Source organism: Solanum stenotomum, chromosome 10 (assembly GCF_019186545.1).
Source record: "Solanum stenotomum isolate F172 chromosome 10, ASM1918654v1, whole genome shotgun sequence".
NCBI classification, from domain to species: domain Eukaryota; kingdom Viridiplantae; phylum Streptophyta; class Magnoliopsida; order Solanales; family Solanaceae; genus Solanum; species Solanum stenotomum.
This window is the reverse complement of record NC_064291.1, coordinates 4,242,397-4,262,153: the sequence shown is the minus strand read 5'-3', so window position 1 is coordinate 4,262,153 and position 19,757 is coordinate 4,242,397. Positions and strand designations below refer to the sequence as shown.

The 19,757-nt window shown below is 29.7% G+C and overlaps 2 protein-coding genes across 4 annotated transcripts; both read left to right on the top strand.

Annotated features, from left to right (window-relative positions):
- The first annotated feature begins 6,063 nt into the window (after positions 1-6,063).
- LOC125841435 (hydroxycinnamoyltransferase-like) lies at positions 6,064-8,240 on the top strand. Its single transcript, XM_049520568.1, has 2 exons — positions 6,064-6,550; positions 7,369-8,240. Exons 1-2 carry the CDS (start codon positions 6,080-6,082, stop codon positions 8,002-8,004), a joined length of 1,107 nt encoding a protein of 368 aa, XP_049376525.1. The 5' UTR covers positions 6,064-6,079; the 3' UTR covers positions 8,005-8,240.
- Positions 8,241-9,193: 953 nt separating this feature from the next.
- Positions 9,194-15,429, top strand: LOC125841444 (vesicle-associated protein 2-1-like). 3 transcript variants are annotated; one of them, XM_049520577.1, is made up of 8 exons: positions 9,194-9,260; positions 10,441-10,516; positions 11,289-11,359; positions 11,475-11,556; positions 12,398-12,507; positions 12,638-12,757; positions 14,019-14,093; positions 14,900-15,429. In XM_049520577.1, the coding sequence occupies exons 2-8, from the start codon at positions 10,456-10,458 to the stop codon at positions 15,026-15,028; spliced, it is 648 nt and encodes a 215-aa protein (XP_049376534.1). In that variant the 5' UTR covers positions 9,194-9,260; positions 10,441-10,455; the 3' UTR covers positions 15,029-15,429. The 3 variants fall into 3 exon arrangements, with proteins under 3 accessions (XP_049376534.1, XP_049376536.1, XP_049376535.1); XM_049520579.1 differs by lacking the exon at positions 9,194-9,260 and adding an exon at positions 9,323-9,375; XM_049520578.1 differs by lacking the exon at positions 9,194-9,260 and adding an exon at positions 10,092-10,180.
- Positions 15,430-19,757: the final 4,328 nt, after the last annotated feature.

Genomic DNA, 19,757 nt, shown 5'->3' with positions numbered 1-19,757 from the left:
TTGTAGGATTTCATTGGATATGTTGTTGTTGTAAAATAATTTAACTTTAAAATGTCTATTTTATTCTTAATAAGATGATTTATAGTCACACAAATATTTATGACTTATTTTAAATTATAAGTTTCAAAAATATTTCTTTCTTTCTTATATCAATCAAATCATCATATAAATTGGTGTAAGAGGGAGTATTTATTAACTCAATACATTTTGATCCACTCAAATTAAACCTAACTCACTCATTTTGACTGGTTCAAATTCTATCTAACCCGTTCATTTGATATCCCGATATCTTCCTAAGACCAATCATATTAATTCCCCATCAACATAGCAGACCAATAACTCCAGTTGGTTAAGACATTTTTGGTAGTTCACATATAATTGGTTTTGTGTAAGTCTTATTTACTTTTTTAAAAATAAATAAATAAATCAAAATCTATCTGTTCCAATTAATTTGATGAACAATTAATGTTGTCACCTACATCTTCATGAACATTAATTATTTTACAGCTAAGTTCAACATTCACCTGTTTCCAACTAACAACTTAATTAATTATACATTCAAATAATAAAGACGTATTATAGGCAGATACTCCATCAAAGCTGACTCTAATAGGTAATTGATTGTATGTTGGACCCTTTTATTACCAAGAATGGTGGGTTTTAAATAGCATTAAGTCCATCAAAGCTGACTCTAATAGGTCGTTTGATCGGCGAACAAGTTATGTTATCAATATAAAGATAACATATATTGATGAGAATATTTAGCAGGATAACGATTTTAGTATGGTATAAAAATAATACAACAATTCTGACATAAATAATCTTGAAATTGCTAATTACGTAATCAAAACTCAATCAAATATGAGATATAGTACACAAGTAATCATCACTTAAGACCATTAAGATCATTCACCTTAACAGTCATTTTAGAAGTAACTCTGACAATTCGAAGTGTGGTTGAAGTTCGTATTTCTTTACTGAAAATAAAATAAAATGAGCATATATAGGGAAATCTTTGGTTGATATACTATATATAAGTAGATCAAAAGTTCAATAATTTATATAAAAAAGGATCGAATTTATCCTATTTAATAAGATTTAAATTTTACCAAATGTTATATTATTCGAACGAAAAATCCTCCAATATTAACTAAAAAGCCAAACTTCTCTTTCTACTAATGGCCTTTGAAATTTGGACTAAAATAATATACGATTTGAATTTAAATTACTGGAGTATATTTAATTGAACATATACTTTACATACTAGCTCCGCCCTATTGTGCATGTGGAAATTAAAAGGACTCTGACAATTTAATTTTGTTTGTACAATTCAAATATTTTTTTCTTTAAAATAATCATGCATGATGCAATATAAAGATCCATAAATAGATATACAATAAGTACTACCTCTGTCTACTTTAATTTGTCATCGTTTTCTCTTTTAGAGTCAAACGATAATAACTTTGATTAATATTTTATGATATATTTTTCATTATATTGATATGCGAAAAATTAAAATTTATAATATTTTTCGTATAATTTTTTAATATCTAAATTTTTTATTTAAAATATCGAATTAATAATCTAATTTAATTTTAAAAATTAGTGAAATTGACTTTCAAAAAACGTAATAGGACAACTAAAAGTGAACAGAGGAAGTATGCAATTGTACCAAAGAAACATTGTATTAAATGTTACAAGTGCTCAATTATGAAGAGACAACTCCAATAACAAATGTTATACAATTAATGCGAGGAGTTCGCAAAACACTGTCGTATATAATTTTTTTTTTAAAAATAGTTTTATTTTACTATATATAATAAGTTATTTGAAATAGGTTGATTTTATTTTTTATTAACTTTTTGGTTTAAAAATATTTCCATCATTATGTTTTTGCCTAAAACATATCCCCCAACTAACTAAATAACTTTAAAAATGTCTTTCCTACTAACAATTATTTCAAAGAAAAAAAAAAAAAGAGAAGTAATTTTTTTAGCTTTCGAAAAAAAGAAAGAAATCTAATGCTTTAAAAGCTTAGGGTGCATTTGGACATGCAATTATATAATGTTTTGAAAAAATGATTTCAAACAATGATTTATCAATAGGGTGTGTTAGAATATTCTGATAGCTTGTTTATGAAGTACAGTTTGCTTATTTATTAAGATTGTATAAGAATTGAAGAAATTTTGATAGTTTTCACAACTCCAATTTTTTATATTTATGAAAAAAAAATACAACTTAAAAAAGTTTATATTACATCTGAACAAAATCTCAACTTTAAATTATGATTTCATATCACATGTCCAACTAGCCTTAGTCAAACACCGCTAGCTTTAAAAAAAGCTTGACCTAACAAGCTACAAATATTATAACACGCAATTATCTTTTAAGTAATCTAATCATATAAATAAATAATTTTACACTATCATACATGCAACTTAGAATCTATTAAGTTCTTAAATAAGTTATAACAAAGCAAACAAAGAATTTAAAGTTTATTAAAAATTGAGCGAGGTGAGTTGTCATTCAATTTAATCTATTTCAGTCTAACTTATTTTAATATAAGTAACTAATAACATGTTTATGCTGAGTTTCATATCTAAACTATCACTTATTAATTACTTGTGTCAAAATTATTATCTTGCCTTTTTTTTTTTGGTTTCCCATATAATTATTTTGTTTTACTTTTCCAGCACAACTTCTTAAATGATGTTAGGTATGAGAAAATAATTAATATATTAGATCAAATTTTTTGGATGATTCAATTTATGACCCAAAGAAAAACGACAGATCACCTACATTATTATCATTCACTTTAATTATTTTTTTGGTTTGCGTCTTTTCCCCATTCTTAAGAAAAATTTGGAAACTGTCCATTTACTAATTAATGATATTAGGTAAAGATAATTTATCTTTAAAAGTATTTTACTAATAATGATGTATATTTTATATAAATTACTTATCAAAAATTTCATAACTTTATTTTTCTAAAATTTAAAATTCATAAACTTGAAATTTTAATTTTTGTCTCTACTTTCAAAATTCAACAAACTCTCCTAAAACATCAGAAACAACATAAATTAAATTAATAATGCAAAGCTCATACTCCCTTTCCTTGAATAAAATTATTTATACATATTAAATATTTTAAAATATATTTAAATACAAAATTTACATTAAAATCGACCCATAACTATAATGGTGACTCTACCAAGATAAAATGCATATGTTTTGAAAAAATNCATCAGAAACAACATAAATTAATAATGCAAAGCTCATACTCTTTTTCCTTGAATAAAATTATTTATACATATTAAATATTTTAAAATATATTTAAATACAAAGTTTACATTAAAATCGACCCATAACTATAATGGTGACTCTACCAAGATAAAATGCATATGTTTTGAAAAAATGATTTCAAACAACGATGTATCAATAGGGTGTGTTAGAATATTCTGATATCTTGTTTATGAAGTACGATTTGCTTATTTATTAAGATTGTATAAGAATTGAAGAAATTTTGATAGTTTTCACAACTTGAATTTTTTATATTTATGGAAAAAAAATACAACTTAAAAAAGTTTATATTACATCTGAACAAACTCTCAACTTTAAATTATGATTTCATATCACATGTCCAACTAGCCCCTAGTCAAACACCGCTAGCTTTAAAAAAACTTGACGTAACAAGCTACAAATATTATAACACACAATTATCTTTTTAAGTAATCTAATTATATAAATAAATAATTTTACACTATCATACATGCAACTTAGAATCTATTAAGTTCTTAAATAAGTTATAACAAAGCAAACAAAGAATTTAAAATTTATTAAAAATTGAGCGAGTTGAGTTGTCATTCGATTTTTAATCTATTTCAATCTAACTCATTTTAACATAAGTAACTAATAACATGTTTATGCTGAGTTTCATACCTAAACTATCACTTATTAATTACTTGTGACAAAATTATTATCTTGCCTTTTTTTTTTGGTTTCCCATATAATTATTTTGTTTTACTTTTCCAGCACAACTTGATAAGTGCTTATATTCCTTGATGTTTTGATGATCTCCTCACAAGTGCAGGGACCTGGTCCTCTGCAGAGCATGAATACTCATCCAGTGGTCAAAGTGTTGTACAACTGGAAAGCTGTCTGCATCAGAAAGTTGGTGAAGCTGCAGAGTATTCCACCAATCAGAAGCGACGACGTTGCTTGGATAATAACTTTTCATGTCTAAATATATCCAAGAACAAACAACATTATTCACTCATTCATTCAAAGAGAGATATTTCAAGCTTCAAAACAGCAGGGACCTGATCGATTGCTTCAAGTGCTTCTTGTACCAGCTGTTACTTTGTTTGCTTGTAATAGTGCTTTCATTGTAGGATTCATTTCACTTGTGAAAGAAACGTTTCAAACTTGTGTGAACTAGGTTAAGGGTAACTTAGGGTCTTACTCTAAAGTCTATATTAATCGGTCAAAATTAGTATAGTGGGTAGTGTTGTATCTGCTTAGTCAAAGTCTAAATCATCTAGGAGCTAATTGATTTAGTGGGCGGTGTGGTATCTACTTAGCAAAGTCTAAGTTATCTAAGGGTGATAGCTTAGTGGGCAGTGTTGTATTTTCTCTGACTCATTTAAGTAATAGGAGGTATTGCTTAGAGTTGGGATTAGTAGGCTAATCTTAGTTTGTAAACTGGCTTTTACTTTTGCTTGAGAAGATTAGTGAAAGCTTTTTGAAAAGTCCTGGCAGGCCAGGTCATGCTTTTACTCCCTTGAGCAAGGAGGTTTCCACTTAAAGTTGGTTGTGCAATCTTTAACTTCAACATTTACTTTACTGCTTGCTTCGCAATTGTGCTGAAGACCTGGTCCCATTAATATACGTGGACGCATACATTCCAACACAACTTCTTAAATGATGTTAGGTATGAGAAAATAATTAATATATTTGATCAAATTTTTTGGATGATTCAATTTATGACCCAAAGAAAAATGACAGATCACCTACATTATTATCATTCACTTTAATTATTTTTTTTGTTTGCGTCTTTTCCCCATTCTTAAGAAAAATTTGGAAATTGTCCATTTACTAATTAATGATATTAGGTAAAGATAATTTATCTTTAAAAGTATTTTACTAATAATGATGTATATTTTATATAAATTACTTATCAAAAATTTCATAACTTTATTTTTCTAAAATTTAATATTCATACACTCGAAATTTCAATTTTTGTCTCTACTTTCAAAATTCAACAAACTCTCCTAAAACATCAGAAACAACATAAATTAATAATGCACAGCTCAGACTATTTTTCCTTGAATAAAATTATTTATACATATTAGATATTTTTAAATATATTTAAATACAAAATTTACATTAAAATCGACCCATAACTATAATGGTGACTCTACCCAAGATACAATTGTACCAACTATATTAACTATTTTTGGGTTACACAAAATATTAATATTAGATAAAAAACATTTTCCAAAAAAATAATGACTTTGATCAAACCTCTTGTATCTATTGAGCGTAGCACGGAAATTCACCACAAATAAAATGGAGATTTTTTTTAAAAATTAATGATGAGCTTTTTCCTAGCTAGTATATCATCTTGTCTTGTCACTCTAAATATAGAGAAAGGCAAGACAATCATTCTTAATTACATGTTTTGAATTTGAGTCTCTTTGAGTACATAACCAGTGTTTTTAAAAAGCGTTTTACCATTCAATATAAATTTTTCTAGCGTAAATTTGAATTTATACAGACTCCAATATAATTATCAGATGATACCATATGGAAAACTAAAATAGAAGAAGAGAAAGGCAAGATAATAATTTTATGTGTTTTAATTTACGTGACACACTTTTTTAAGTTCGTTAAAAAAGAATATCACTTTTTTGTAATTAAAAGAAAATTATTTTTAAAATTTCTCTCTTACCTTTAATAAAATAATTTATAACCGCAAAAAAATTTAAAGTTTGTTTTAGACCATAAATTTTAAAGTCAATCCTATTTTTGCCTATATAAAGCCTAGTAATGTTACACACTATCTTCAAGTATTTTGAAAATGGCAACTAATTGCAATGGAAATGGAGCTCCAATTTTTTCTCCCAAGTTGCAAGTTGAAGCAATTCAAACTGTGATACCAATGAAGATAACCGATCCACGATTCTCGAGGCGAATCACGATACCTGAGAATTTCGACTTAGGTAATTTGCAAAGGCGTTTTCATATGGTTTTGTACTACAACAAAGCGTCAGAGACGGATTCAGGATGGATAATCGCTGGTTGGTTTAAGGAGTCATTGGGAAGTGCAATAGTTGAAAATCCAATATTTGCTGGAAGATTAAGAAAATTAGAGGATGATTTTGAATTAGTTTCAAATGACTCTGGTGTTAGAATGCTTGAAGCTAATTTTCCAATGAATATGGTTGATTTTATTGATCTCAAGAAGAAGGAAAATATTGAAAATGAACTTGTTTATTGGGAAGATATTCATGAAACAAGTCCTCAATTTTCTCCCCTTTTCTTAATCCAGGTAAGTACAAGAATAAACTTAATACTTTTTCCGTTTCAATTTATGTGATATTTATCACATTTCAAAATTTAAACAAATTTGTCTTTCTTAAATTATAAGTATTTTTTTTAATATCTTAGAATTATAAATTATTGTCACTTGTAGTATATTTTTTTATGCAGTTTTCAAATATATAATTTCTATTTCAAAAATCATCAAGATTCATGTCCGAACTTACAATCAAAATTAAATTATTTGATTCTCAAAATTTGAATGGTGCCACATTAATTGGACATAGGGAGTAATAATTTCTTGGAAAATAATCCTCATGTTTTAATTTATTTGTCTGGTTTTGATTTGATATAGAGTTTAAAAACAAGACAAAAATAGAGTTTTAAATTTTATGGTTTTAAACTAAGATATGTAAAATATAACTCAAAATACTTTTTATTTTTGAGATTTTAAACACGTCATGTGAAAAAATTAAATTAAATAATTATAAAAAAAACATTTTTTCTAAAAACAGACCAATTAGGGCCTTCATTCGATTTAGGCAAATAGCTGTTAGAGTTAGGCCAATAGGGCACACCACATATATTGATAAGAAAGCACCCTTCTTAAAAACAAATTATATTGTGTAGATAAAATAATTAGAATTTAATGGTCGAGCTAGAAATTTTTATTAATGATGTTCGAAGTAAATATACAAAGAAGTTAATAGTATTCAATATTTAATACACACATATATAATTTTACTAGTGAAAATTCTGACTCGGCTACTAATGTATTCAGATGACTAACTTTCCAATGTTAAATCTTTCTTCTTACTCATTTTCCAGGTGACAAATTTCAAGTGTGGAGGATACTCAATTGGAATAAGTTGTAGCTTATTTCTAGCTGACCCTTTTGCTATGACAAGTTTTTTAAAATCTTGGTCCAAAATCCACAACAACCTTGTCTCACAAATTGACTCACCAAAACTACCAGCATTTTACACACCAAATTTCACAAAAATTGGCTCTTCACCAACTCTATCTACTACAAGTCCAAAAACAAAAAATCAAATCACAAATACTCTAATTTTCAAGAATCCCAAAACCCCTTTGAAAATGAACAACAATGAATTCCTCAAGAATCTTACATCAAAATGTATTGGAGAAATAGAGGGAAAAATTGGTAAAAATATATCTTCAAATTTCACTATTTTAGTGAAAGAGAATTTTGGAAGTATTAAGATGGAAAATTGTTCAAGAGAGGAGATAATTAAGGAGGAGGAAAGTGGATTATTATCTATAATTTCAACAAATTGGAATGATTTGGGAGCTGATAAAGTAAGATTTATTGAAGGAAATGAGGCTATTCATGTTTCATGTTGGATTATTAACGGAGAAAATAATCAAGATCTTGTGATGATTAGTCCAACTAATGATGAAGACAACTCTGAACTAAACATTATAATTACAATCTCTAATTAGATTCTTATAAGGTTGATAAATTTAAATTGTATTAATTTTCTCAATTTCCACCAAGAAAAAAAAGGTGCTGACTCTTTTTTGAATCTTGCGTGAACGCAATTTATTATTCTTTATTTTAATTTTGGGCTTTTGGTAGACATTGATTCTCTCTTCACTAGTTGTTTAAGGGAATTGTTGTACTATTTTTAGTTATTATATATATGTTCTTGGAAATGAAAACTAGCTGCTTTTGTTTATTTTTGTAGTTATAAGCTTCTGTGAATTCGAATATCAATGCATAAAAGTTAAAACTTCTTTTTAGTATTATGAATTTGGGATGCATTTGACTTAATTTGTCTCAATCAAGTACCCTTTAAATGACTTGTAATTATATTGGTTGATGATACTTGATAGTAAGATAAGGGTAACTATTGATGTGAAAGTTGAAAGCTATAGTGAATGATGATAATGACGATGGTTGGTGATATATAATGATGCTTGTATTTCTACTCTCAATTGCCATTGCTGTCCCTATTGGGCTGGGCCTTTCCCCATAAGGCCCCACCGTCGGGGCATAAGCGTCCTCTTGCTATCCATATGCGAGGCGCAGTCTTAGCCTTCCCTGACCAGGATCGCTCCCACACCATTGCCATTGAGTTATTTCTCACTTCACATTAAAATTGTCCATTTTTAAGTATCTTACAAATTTTAAGCAAATCATAATAAAAAAATAACATGCAGACATAAGGGACCAAACCTGAGCCCCATGTAAGTTTTACGTATACCCTTACCACTACGCAATAGATATGCATTGGTTCTAAGGATTTTAAAAAAATATATACTATATATACCAATATAAAGTAAAAATTTAACATATATAGTATAATTTTTCGACCCTAACACTATCGTAGCTCTGCCCCTACATAGCTATGATGAATTATTGCTAATGATGATGGTGAATAATAATGATGATTGTCGTTGGTACGTATTGGTGATCATGATAGTTTTCTAGTTGATAATGGTGGACAATGACAATAAACTAATGGAATTAAACATTTCTTTTTACTTATTATAATTATTAATCATTTGATGGTGTTAAGACAGTTGTGTTTCACAGATCAGCTATCCCCCACATACAGAACAACCCACTCCCTCCTAACTTCTCCTTTTGACTCGGACCTATTTTTCTCTCTCCGCCACGTGTCACCTCAATAAAAACATCTCCACAACCGAAAAATTCATTTTTCGCTCTCTCTCTCTGCTCGGAAAATTTTGAGGTAATGCACTTTTCTCCCCCTCCGAATTTCATTCAGATTTCTCTGTAAATTTTGATCTGAAGTTTTTTTTTCTTCGTTCGCCATTTCTCTGATCTGAAGTTTTCGTTCAATTTAGGTGCGTTTTTTTTTTGCGATTGATACCTGTTTTTGTTCGTTCGGAGATGCATTGTTGTGATTTAGTTGTAGATTTTCGTATCAATTGATTTGATTGATTGAGTGATAAAGATTCTATTTCATTTCGGAGAATTTGAAAAAAAAAAATCTCTGTTTTTGCTCGGGATAATGAATTTGAGGTAATGTATTTCTCACAGCCGAAGTTTCACTAAAAGTTCTGTTAGTTTGATTTGTGGTTTCGTTTTCTCCTTACGCTGTTCGGTGATTATCAGTTTTCGTTCAATGAATGCCCCATTTTTTATTTTTTTTTTGCGATTGACATATGTTTTGTTTGTTTTGAGATGCATTGTTGTGATTAACATAGATGTTAGGGTTTGTGATTTGGTTATTGATTTTAGTTGTAATTGATTTGAGTGATTGATTAGGTTTTGGTGTCAGAATGGAAAATTTCACTTTTTTTATTTGGTGTGTAGCTAAGTGAGTTTTGAGGTAATGCAATTTGACATCTGATTTTCACTTTAGTAAATTAAAAATGAGTTTGATTTTGAGTTTTTTTTTTTCCCTCCTTATGCCATTCTCTGATACTGAGTTTTCGTTGGATTAAGGGCCACCTTTTTTGTTGCAATTGATATATGATTTGTTTGTTTTGACATGCTTTGTTGTAATTAACATAGGTGCTAGAGTTTTGTGTTTGATTTGAGTGATTATGGTAGTGATTTGATATGATTGATCAGGTTTTGGTTCACAACGGAAATTTCTCTTTTTTTTCTCTGCTCAGAAATCGGAATAGCTAAGTGAGTTTTGAGGTAATGCATTTTCACCTACGAATTTCACTAGAAAAAATTCAATGAGTTTGATTTGAATGTTTTTTTTCGTGATCATCAGTTTTTGTTTAATCAAGGTTCATTTTATCTTCTTTTTTTTTCTTCGTCTGTGTGTTTTGTTATTGTGATTGATATCTGTTTGTTTGTTTTGAGATGCATTGTTGTGATTAACATAGGTGCTAGTGTTTGTGATTTGGTTATCGGTTTATGTGGTAATTGATTTGATTTGAGTGATTGATCAGGTTTCAGATTTCATCATGAGTGCTGGTGCTACCAACCAGTTGATATCTGTTAGTCCTCCGGAGCTCAAATTCCAATGTAATCTCTCTCTCTCTCTCTTCATTGTTTATTTGTTGTTAAGACAATTTGAATGTATAAGAATTTCTGTTTAAGAATCTTGTTGTGTGGGTTTACAAGTTAAGATGTGTAAGTAGAAAGGGGAAATGATTTTGCTTTCAGTTGATCTTTTTCAACATTGACCAGAAATGAGCTCTTTGGACAACTTATGAGAAAATCTTTTTGAACCTAGTTTTTACAAACATTATTAGATAATAGTATTTCTTTTGCATGAAGATTTTGAGTGGGAAAACATTCTCAAACTCTTTAGTTCATTACAAAAAGAAGAGATTTCGCAGAACCTTAAGCAACCACGTTTTGCAAGATTTTTGTATAATTTCAGTAACTTTCTGGTGGAAAAATGCTGCCTAGTATTACCTCTGTGCTATTTTTGTTATTCTCATTAATAGGATTTTCTGTGATGTGGAAATGTGTAATTCCATTCATTTGATCGGAAGTGACTGCCTATTGCTTGAGAAGTTGGACAACTCTGATACTCACGGTGCTCAAGAGCTAACAGACATTGTGAAATAATCTCATTGTACAACATTAAGAATATGTTTGAGAAGTGGATATGGTGATGGAACTGTTCAAAATCATATTTTTTATCCTGTTTCATTTTTTATGGCAATGTTACTATTTGGAGAATCGAGCATCTTTGTCTTCACCTACAACTTTATCAAATACTTTTTGAATATATTTACTCGTCATACACACTCATGTTTGGTTGTGGTTCTGGCATTTCCTGTCTCAGTTGAGTTGGACAAACAAAGCTACTGTGATCTTAAAGTCACAAACAGCACAGATCAATGTGTTGCTTTTAAGGTTTGCTTCATCTTGATTGGAAGAAATTCCACAAATCCTTCATTTCTTCTTTAAGAACTTCTATAACTCATTTCCATGGTTCACTCTACCTATACTGCTTGTTTTTATTTGATAGGTGAAAACTACTTCTCCAAAGAAGTACTTTGTCCGACCAAACACTGGTATTATACAGCCTTGGGATTCAGGTTTCATTCGAGGTGCTGTTCTTGAGCTTGAATGTCTTTGCAATTCGCATAATTTTTTTTTCTAAATTACAGATAGTGTTATTTGTTGTAACAGAATATGTACACAAGACCCTGTAGGCCTAAAATTTTACAGAAACCGAATCAAATTATACCTCAAGCATAAAAGTAAAGTGGGATATTGCATTAGATTATATATAGCTAGAGTCTAGAGATATGCCCCAATGTTGTATGGTGGCTTAGATTGATTTACGTGAGTTGTTATTTGTCTCTCACTTAGGTAGACTACAAACCTTTATCTTTCAGGATTGTGATGAAGCGATGCTTCAATGGCTTTAAGTGTCACACGGCACAAGTTTTCTTTTATAATATATTGATTTTCACAGAAAAGTTACCATTATGGCGATTGCTATACTAATTAACCAATAAAAAGGGAAGGTATCAAGGATTATTTCACATACATTTTGTGCAGTTTGAAGTCATCTGTAAAATGGGAAACATTATATGATATACCCCTCTTCGCTTTGACCAGATCAGTGCAGTTGATCAAGAAGGGATGTCAACTAGACAGATCCTCTTTCACTATCTGTGTCGTTTGATCGTTTTTTTTTTTGGTAAAGTAACAATTTTATTACAAAAAAGGTGTTAGTTACAAAACCAAATACGGCTGACCACCTGTTTTTGTAAGAATACAGACTCAAAACAATTTTATTTTGATAGTTACAATTTTATGGTGTTGTTTGCTACATGAAAATTGCTTCCGCAATAGTCTACTATTGTAATCCCAAGATCGTTATCTTTTCAGTAGGGCGAATTGGCATTTAATATTTAGGTTAAGTTTTTGATGTGTCTGCAGTCACTCTTCAAGCTCAAAAGGAGTACCCAGCAGATATGCAATGCAAGGACAAATTCCTCCTACAGAGCGCAATTGTGAATAATGATACTGATGAACTTCCTCCAGATACTGTAAGAATTTTATTTCAAGAGAATCTGTGTAATATGCTTACAGAGTGAATAGCCTTCTTGTATTATATTAGTATTATTTTATTTTTATAAATGTTCTATACTTCTGTTAATTTATCTTTGATGCATCCAGTTTAATAAGGATGGTGGAAGAACTGTAGAAGAGTGCAAGCTTAGGGTTGTTTACATGTCTTCTCATTCCTCTCCTGGACCTTATGAAGATGTATTTCGACAAAGTTCTGATTTCACTTCAGTAAGTTCTAACTTTAGCTAGCATTTTTGTCTACCACTTCAAGTGCTTATTTGAACCTCACGTTTTTCACTAGGGATAGATATTTCTTCCCAGATGTAATAATGCTGAATTTCTTGGTAGATGATGGCTAGTGGCTGAGATTTATAAGCATGCAGCTAAATTCTCTTAGTTTTGGAAAACTAGGCTTATTTTTTGGAAAACTAGGCTTACTTTGTGCACTGATAAATTTCTCATATTTGCCTTTCTACTTTTCTCATCCTACATTGAAAAGCCAGAGACTGCTCACTTTTGTGATATAATTTGTGCTTTTGGTTGACTGTCAGTGTCTGGGAATTGATTTATAATGTAGAACACTTACTATAATACCCATACGGAGATGTCCATATAAGACACATTGGGTAGCAAAAGGATCACTAAAGGGCCCATGCTTGAAGCAGGATTTATTTTTTGGAACATTTATCCAAGAAGTTCAGTCACTAGAAAGTCCATTTACTCAGCTTAGTTACTCTCTCTCTCTCTCTCTCTCTCTCTCTGTCTCTCTCTCTCTCTGTCTCTCTCTCTCTCTCTGTCTCTGTCTGTCTGTCTGTCTGTCTCTCTCTCTCTCTCTCTCTCTCTCTCTCTCTCTCTCGCAACAAAGAGTCTATCCTCTCTGAAGTCTGGGAAAATGTGTAGAGCATGTAATGTCTTTGAGTAACTTTTCAAAAGAACCTATTACTTTGTTTCCCCACTTATGCAATACAAAAACATAAAAAGTACATTGAGTGACTTTTCTAAAGCAGTAATTACCTGATATCCTCTGATTTAATGATAAGATTCTGAAAACAGATGGTTTTGCTTCCCATTTTAAGGCAACTATGCAATACCATAGCCTAGAAACTGCTAACTTTAAGCACTGGTTATCTGTAATGTCATTGTGTTCAATTTTCCCCCACTTATAGTCGGTCAACGAATATTCTGTTAGGCTTGAGGAAATATCTAGATTGTGATGGTAGGGACATTTCTAGTTTGCATGCACGTGTCTGCGTCCTTTAAACATTTCTAATCATAATTGCGTATTCTAGTATTCTACAAGAGGATAAATTTTAAGTGCCCTGTGTGTCTGACTTGGGAAGAGTTCTGCTTGTATGCTATTTTCTATTATGCTATGATCTTTTTTTGGTCAATATTCTGCAATGATCTACTCCAACTATGTACATGAAGATAAAGATAGACTAGCAGCTAAGTGCCAATTAATGCTAAAAATTTCCCTTTGTTGGTATAGAATCAAGCGTTGCAGCGTATCAAAGATGAAAGGGATGCAGCTGTCCAACAAACACAACAGCTGATCCAGGATCTGGTTAGTTTACTTATTTAGATTTTCCCTTCAATGTGTATCGTTGCAACTTAATTCTTATAGGGCGTATGCTAGTCTAAATCAATAAATAATAGAACATAAGCTGGCTCAATCTGCAGAGATAAACTAGTTAGAGTAATCCTCATTAACACATGGTAAGTGGTTAATAATATATTCGAAGTTCTTACATTTGACTCAGTAAAAGTTCATGTAAGCCACCTTATTTTGCAGTTAATAGGATTTCAATTGGTAAAACAGAGACGGTAGTTTCTGGGAGAAAAAAATCTCGAAGTTGCACTTTTAGCAGGGAAAGCATGATAAGTTTGGTGAATAGGAATTTTCTTAGATACTTCTTTCTTTATTAGGAGCAGACAGTAAGTATGTAAAAAAGAAGGGGATAGGAAATTAACTTGACCACTAATTTACATAGGTATACAATAGTAACCAAGTATCTAACATTTTGATATTTCGTGTCTCTCGGGAGGCGAGAATGATGATGGACTTGTACGAGCTTCAATTTTGAACTCATATCATCTTCAACACGTTGCACGGATGTGGTGTAAAATAGGAAAGTCTTTTTGTGTTATGGACGGATGAGGATAAAGAAGCTAGTCCAGGAGAGTCTGGTTCGGGTAGATGTAATTGGAACATAAGCTCTTTGAGAAGAAAATGATGAATGAGTGGGCAGTGAGGATACATAAAGTCTATCCAAACTCGCCTGGGTTGAGGCCTAGCTGCTGTTGTATCAACTTCTACATGTGAATCTATGACCCACCTTTCTCATATTTTTCTGCTTCTCTAACTTGCAGGAAATGATGAAGAGACGAAGAAGTCGGAATGATCCAGGCTTCTCTCTGAGGTTTGCAATTGCTGTGGGAGTCATTGGCCTAATGGTTGGCTTTCTGCTGAAATTGTTGTCTTCACCTTCAGTAGAATAGCTTGCATTAGGGTAAGCTGTCTACATCATACCTCTTGGGTACGTCCCTCGGCGCCTGCTAACGTGGGATGTTTTGTGAACCGGGCTACCCTTTTTTACCTTAAGTAGAATAGCTCAAGTTTCTTCATTCTCGGATTTAACTGTATAATTTTCTATTTTTGATGAAGCCTGAGGAAAAGAACTTGCGTAGCTCTATTAATTTTGTGTGAATTGATTAATTTATAATTTACTTATAATCCTTTCCCATTATATATTTTGTATATATATACTAGGGTGGCTCGAGGGCGAAGCTAGTAAACCATTGGTTTAGGCCCCAAACTGTATGACTTTATTTTCACTTAAAACAATATTGAAGATTGTAAATAAGTTCAAAATTATCAAATATTATTATATTATTAGGAAGCTCCAAAAGTGTAAAGTCGAAATACCATTTTATCCTTATACTAAAGACTTTTTTTTTAAATCATATATTATTAGTTATTATATATTAATTATTATGGGATGCTAGAAATCTACTTTTTTTTTTTTAATGAAATAGTAAAATGCCTGAAGAATTTGAAAAGTTAGTTTTTCATTGAAAACATAATAAAAGATTGCATTCATCTATTTGAACCGTCAATCATTACTATTAAAATATAAAGAATGTGAGGAGTTAATATAAATATAAAGAATGTGAAGAGTTAACATTGAATTAAAGTCATAATAAAAGAGCATAATCATCTATATAATCAAATATATACAGATCATTTTGATAGGAAAGAAAGGAGAGAAAAACTCATGAATTTTGTAGATTAATGGTGGAGGAGAGAATTTTGTTCTCATTTTTTTTTTTCTTAGAGAAATCTAATTCATATATATATATATATACTAGAGGGTGAAGCCCGTGCACAACACGGACCCAACATATCAAGCACTTAAAAATTTTTCTTTCAATAGTAATTGAAAAGGTAAATGTGTCACCCTATAATTAAAATAAAAATGGATACTGAATATCCATAGTGCAGAATTTTTCTATACATAGGTATAGTATGTATAAGTTCGTTCCTTACAATGTGTGCAGGAAAAAGTAACTGTGCTGTTCCAACAACCAATCTAAAGGATTTTTCTGCCTTTAACTTCATTTGTGCTCATGTGGGTATGAAGATGCATATAATAGTTTTTTATTTGTTAATTCAAGTCTCCCATGCAAACACATGAGAAAATAAGATAAGAATTAGTAACATTTAATATAAGATTTTTCTTTTTTTGAACCACATTAGCTTTTCTCCAGTTGTTGTTGATATCATGAACTTTATAAACAACCAAGCAACAATGACAAATATAAAGAGCCGAAGGTGAAATAACATGTCTTGAGACAAAGAAGTGAAATACAGAAATCAATGAAAAAAAATCAAATTTTGTTGCATATAAATAAAAAAGAGTTGTACCCCATGAAGGTAAGGTTCCAATTTCAAAGACTCGTGTTGATTTCGACACATTACTCTACATAATCAAATCAAGTAATCATAAAAATATTTGTACCAAAGCAGAATATGAATATTAAATAAGCTATAAAAAAAAACAAAAACTTATCAAAGCTTTGTAATTTTCTATTTTGTCTTGGAATTGTCTATTTTTCAGCTGAAGATGGAATTGAAAATACACTATAAAATTGAACGGGAAGAATTAACCTTGAAAATCAAAATGATTTTAAGAAATTCAGAAAATGCATTTGCTTTTTTTTCTTGTTGGCTTGAAATTGTAGGAGACAGATTTTAGCAACTTAATTAGTAGCTTATATAATTGGAGTGCTACATGTAGAAGTTCATTCATTAAATTGTAAGTCATATGCAAACATTGTGTTGTAACTAAATACCTTGTACACAAGTGAATAAGAACGATTTTCACAAGTAGACGATAGTCCTTCTTTACTATTTATGAACTGATTTAAGATAGGAATATTTTGGAAAAAGATGAAACTAAAGAAGAAGTTAGAGTTAGATGTGTGTTCAATTGCATCCTAAAATGACACATACACAATTATAGAAGCAAATTCAAGCCTAAAGAAGACACATAGCAATTTCAATTGTACTCAGATATCATTTAACCCAACAAAATTATATAAAATTCCTCTACTACCCTTATTCATTCCATCTTTGATATACACCTTTTATTCCATAGAATACCATTCATATAGTAGTGTTCCTACTTTAAACTGTCATTTCTAAATAGGAGAATATTGTTGATTTTTTGAATTTTTTTCACTAACTAATTCTTATTTGTTTCTCTACATTTCAGATTTAAATTTGCAGTTGTGTATTCTTCACTTCTCAATCACAATATCAACTACTTATTTTCTGACAATTATTATTTTACAAAAATATAATATAATATGTGAAAAAATGTAACATATGTCTAAGATTAAGATTTATGAAAAGTATAAGAGATATAAACTTTAGATACATACATGATTATTAGTTCTTTGAACTTTTTTTTCTGTTTTGAGGATATTTACACATACTGATAGATTTTGTTATATTTTATACATTATGATTATATTTAAAAAGGCTTACTAAAATTATTTTGTCAAATTCACATGTATTATAATTTATAATCTTGAATTAAATAAAGGATGCATGTATTATGTATAACTATGTGTTATATATATAGGGAAAATACATAAAAAACTCTCTGAACTTGGCACGAAAAATTACTTTAATACTTAAACTTTACGGGTAATTATTTATCCCCTTATCTCATTTCGCGTGAATTTAATACCATCCTAACGGATGACGTGTCAAAAAAAGAAAAGAAATTTTTTTGAAAGCGCGTTAAGTTATTTTTTTAAAAAAGTAATGGTCCCATTTTATATATATAATGAAAAAAAAAAAAACCTACCCACCCCATTCTTCTTCTTCTTCAAACCCCCCACCCCTCTTTCTCAAAACTCCACCTACCCCATCTACCTGCTTGTCTTTTCTTCCTCAAACTCCCCACCACCCTATCCCCACCCCACCCCATCCTCTTTCTCCTTCTTCAAACTCTACATTCAAAGTACATTTTCTCGTTATACACGTAAACAAAAAGAATCACATTCAAGACCCACATAATTTTTTTCTCTTTACTTTGGAGATTTGATTTTTCTTAAAAAGTTGTGAAATATTTTGAAAAATAAAGACTTGGGCATAAAAGAAGATGAGGTTTTGTCAACCGATCTATAATGTTAATGGTTGGCCAATGGCGATTGAAGCAATGGGTAGAGAATTTTTTTTTAAAAAATAAAAATAAAAATCACAAATGTGTTTTTTCTTGAATTAGTTAAGAATTAGACCTTGATTAGTATATAAAAAAAAATGAAGAACACCGACAATCGACATGGCAATAAATGACGTTGAGTATTGAAAAAAAAAATCACTGCTAATGATTTCAATATTTCTTAAACTAATTAAGAACTAAAGTTTAAATATTCTGAAAAGGAAAGAAAGAAATGAATTTAAAAAATCAAAAATCAAAAATCAAATTTTAGATAATTTCCAATGTGGCTATGACGTGGCACTTATGTGGTTTTAATGTGTCAATGATGTGGCGCGTGTGTAATACACTTGCAAACTTGAGACTGGTATTATATTTTTAGGGTGGTATTAATTCACTTTAAATATGTTAAGGGGGTAAATAATTACCCGTAAAGTTTAAGTACTAAAGTAAGTTTTCGTGTCAAGTTCGGGTTTTTTTTTTATGTATTTACCCATATATATATAATAATATAATAATCTTGAATTAAACAAAGAATGCATGTATGTACAACTATGATATATATATATATATATATATATATATATATATATATATTAAATTTTCTGATATCACTAATTATTAATTAATTATCTCTATCACAAGAATTTTTATTTTTTTTACACGTGTTGAGCCATGAAATTGACAATAATATGCTATAGTATGAGACATTATAAAAGGAGAATGCTACAATTTCTTAAAACAAGATACAAACTTTAAGACTTGAAGCATTTGCAAACATAACAGATCATGTTGCTCATGTTCATATTCGAACTATTTGTTGTTGAGATATCAAAAGACGAAGAAACATATATCATAAAAACCACTCAAGAAAAAGGTCAAATTAATTCAGATTATTATATATAACTACACATTATTGTACTTTACTTTTAAACTTTTTTATAAGTCATTATTTACATGTTTATTAATATTGTTTGTATTATTTTAAAAATTATATGTGTTGACATTGGACAAACGTGCAACGCACGTTCCCAGAGACTAATATAAAAAAAAGGAAGGAAAGAAAGAAAAACTATCTACCTTTGGTCCAAAAATATTCCAGAACTTTGAATTAAATAACTCAGATCTTTATATTAATAGTAAATTTTTTACAATAACATCCTAGGTAATGTATTTCATATACGTGACTAACATCTCATTAACTAGAATTAATTCTTAGTTTTATCTATATCTATATTTGTATTACCTTAAAAGTATCAACTTCCTAACTTGAATGTTAATTACTATAATTTTGACCGTATCTCATGCAATTTATGTGGGGTTACAAGTAGCAATTAAGGCCACTTCATTTATTGGTTATTTAATTAATCATGCTTACTAGGTGATATAGATAAACAATAAACAAATATTAAACAATTAGTAAAGAGAGGAGCAAGAAGACATAAATTGCACAATTAAATAGGCAAAACATTTTTATTTTATTAAACTACCCCAAACAA

What these genes read in the sequence shown, in the direction of transcription:
- LOC125841435 (XM_049520568.1), top strand. Translation starts at nt 6,080, where the DNA reads ATGGCAACTAATTGCAATGGAAATGGAGCTCCAATTTTTTCTCCCAAG. An exon ending in CTCCCCTTTTCTTAATCCAG is followed by an intron (nt 6,551 to 7,368) that starts GTAAGTACAAGA and finishes CTCATTTTCCAG; the next exon opens with GTGACAAATTTCAAGTGTGG.
- LOC125841444 (XM_049520577.1), top strand. Translation starts at nt 10,456, where the DNA reads ATGAGTGCTGGTGCTACCAACCAGTTGATATCTGTTAGTCCTCCGGAG. An exon ending in GGATTCAGGTTTCATTCGAG is followed by an intron (nt 11,557 to 12,397) that starts GTGCTGTTCTTG and finishes ATGTGTCTGCAG; the next exon opens with TCACTCTTCAAGCTCAAAAG. An exon ending in AAAGTTCTGATTTCACTTCA is followed by an intron (nt 12,758 to 14,018) that starts GTAAGTTCTAAC and finishes TTGTTGGTATAG; the next exon opens with AATCAAGCGTTGCAGCGTAT.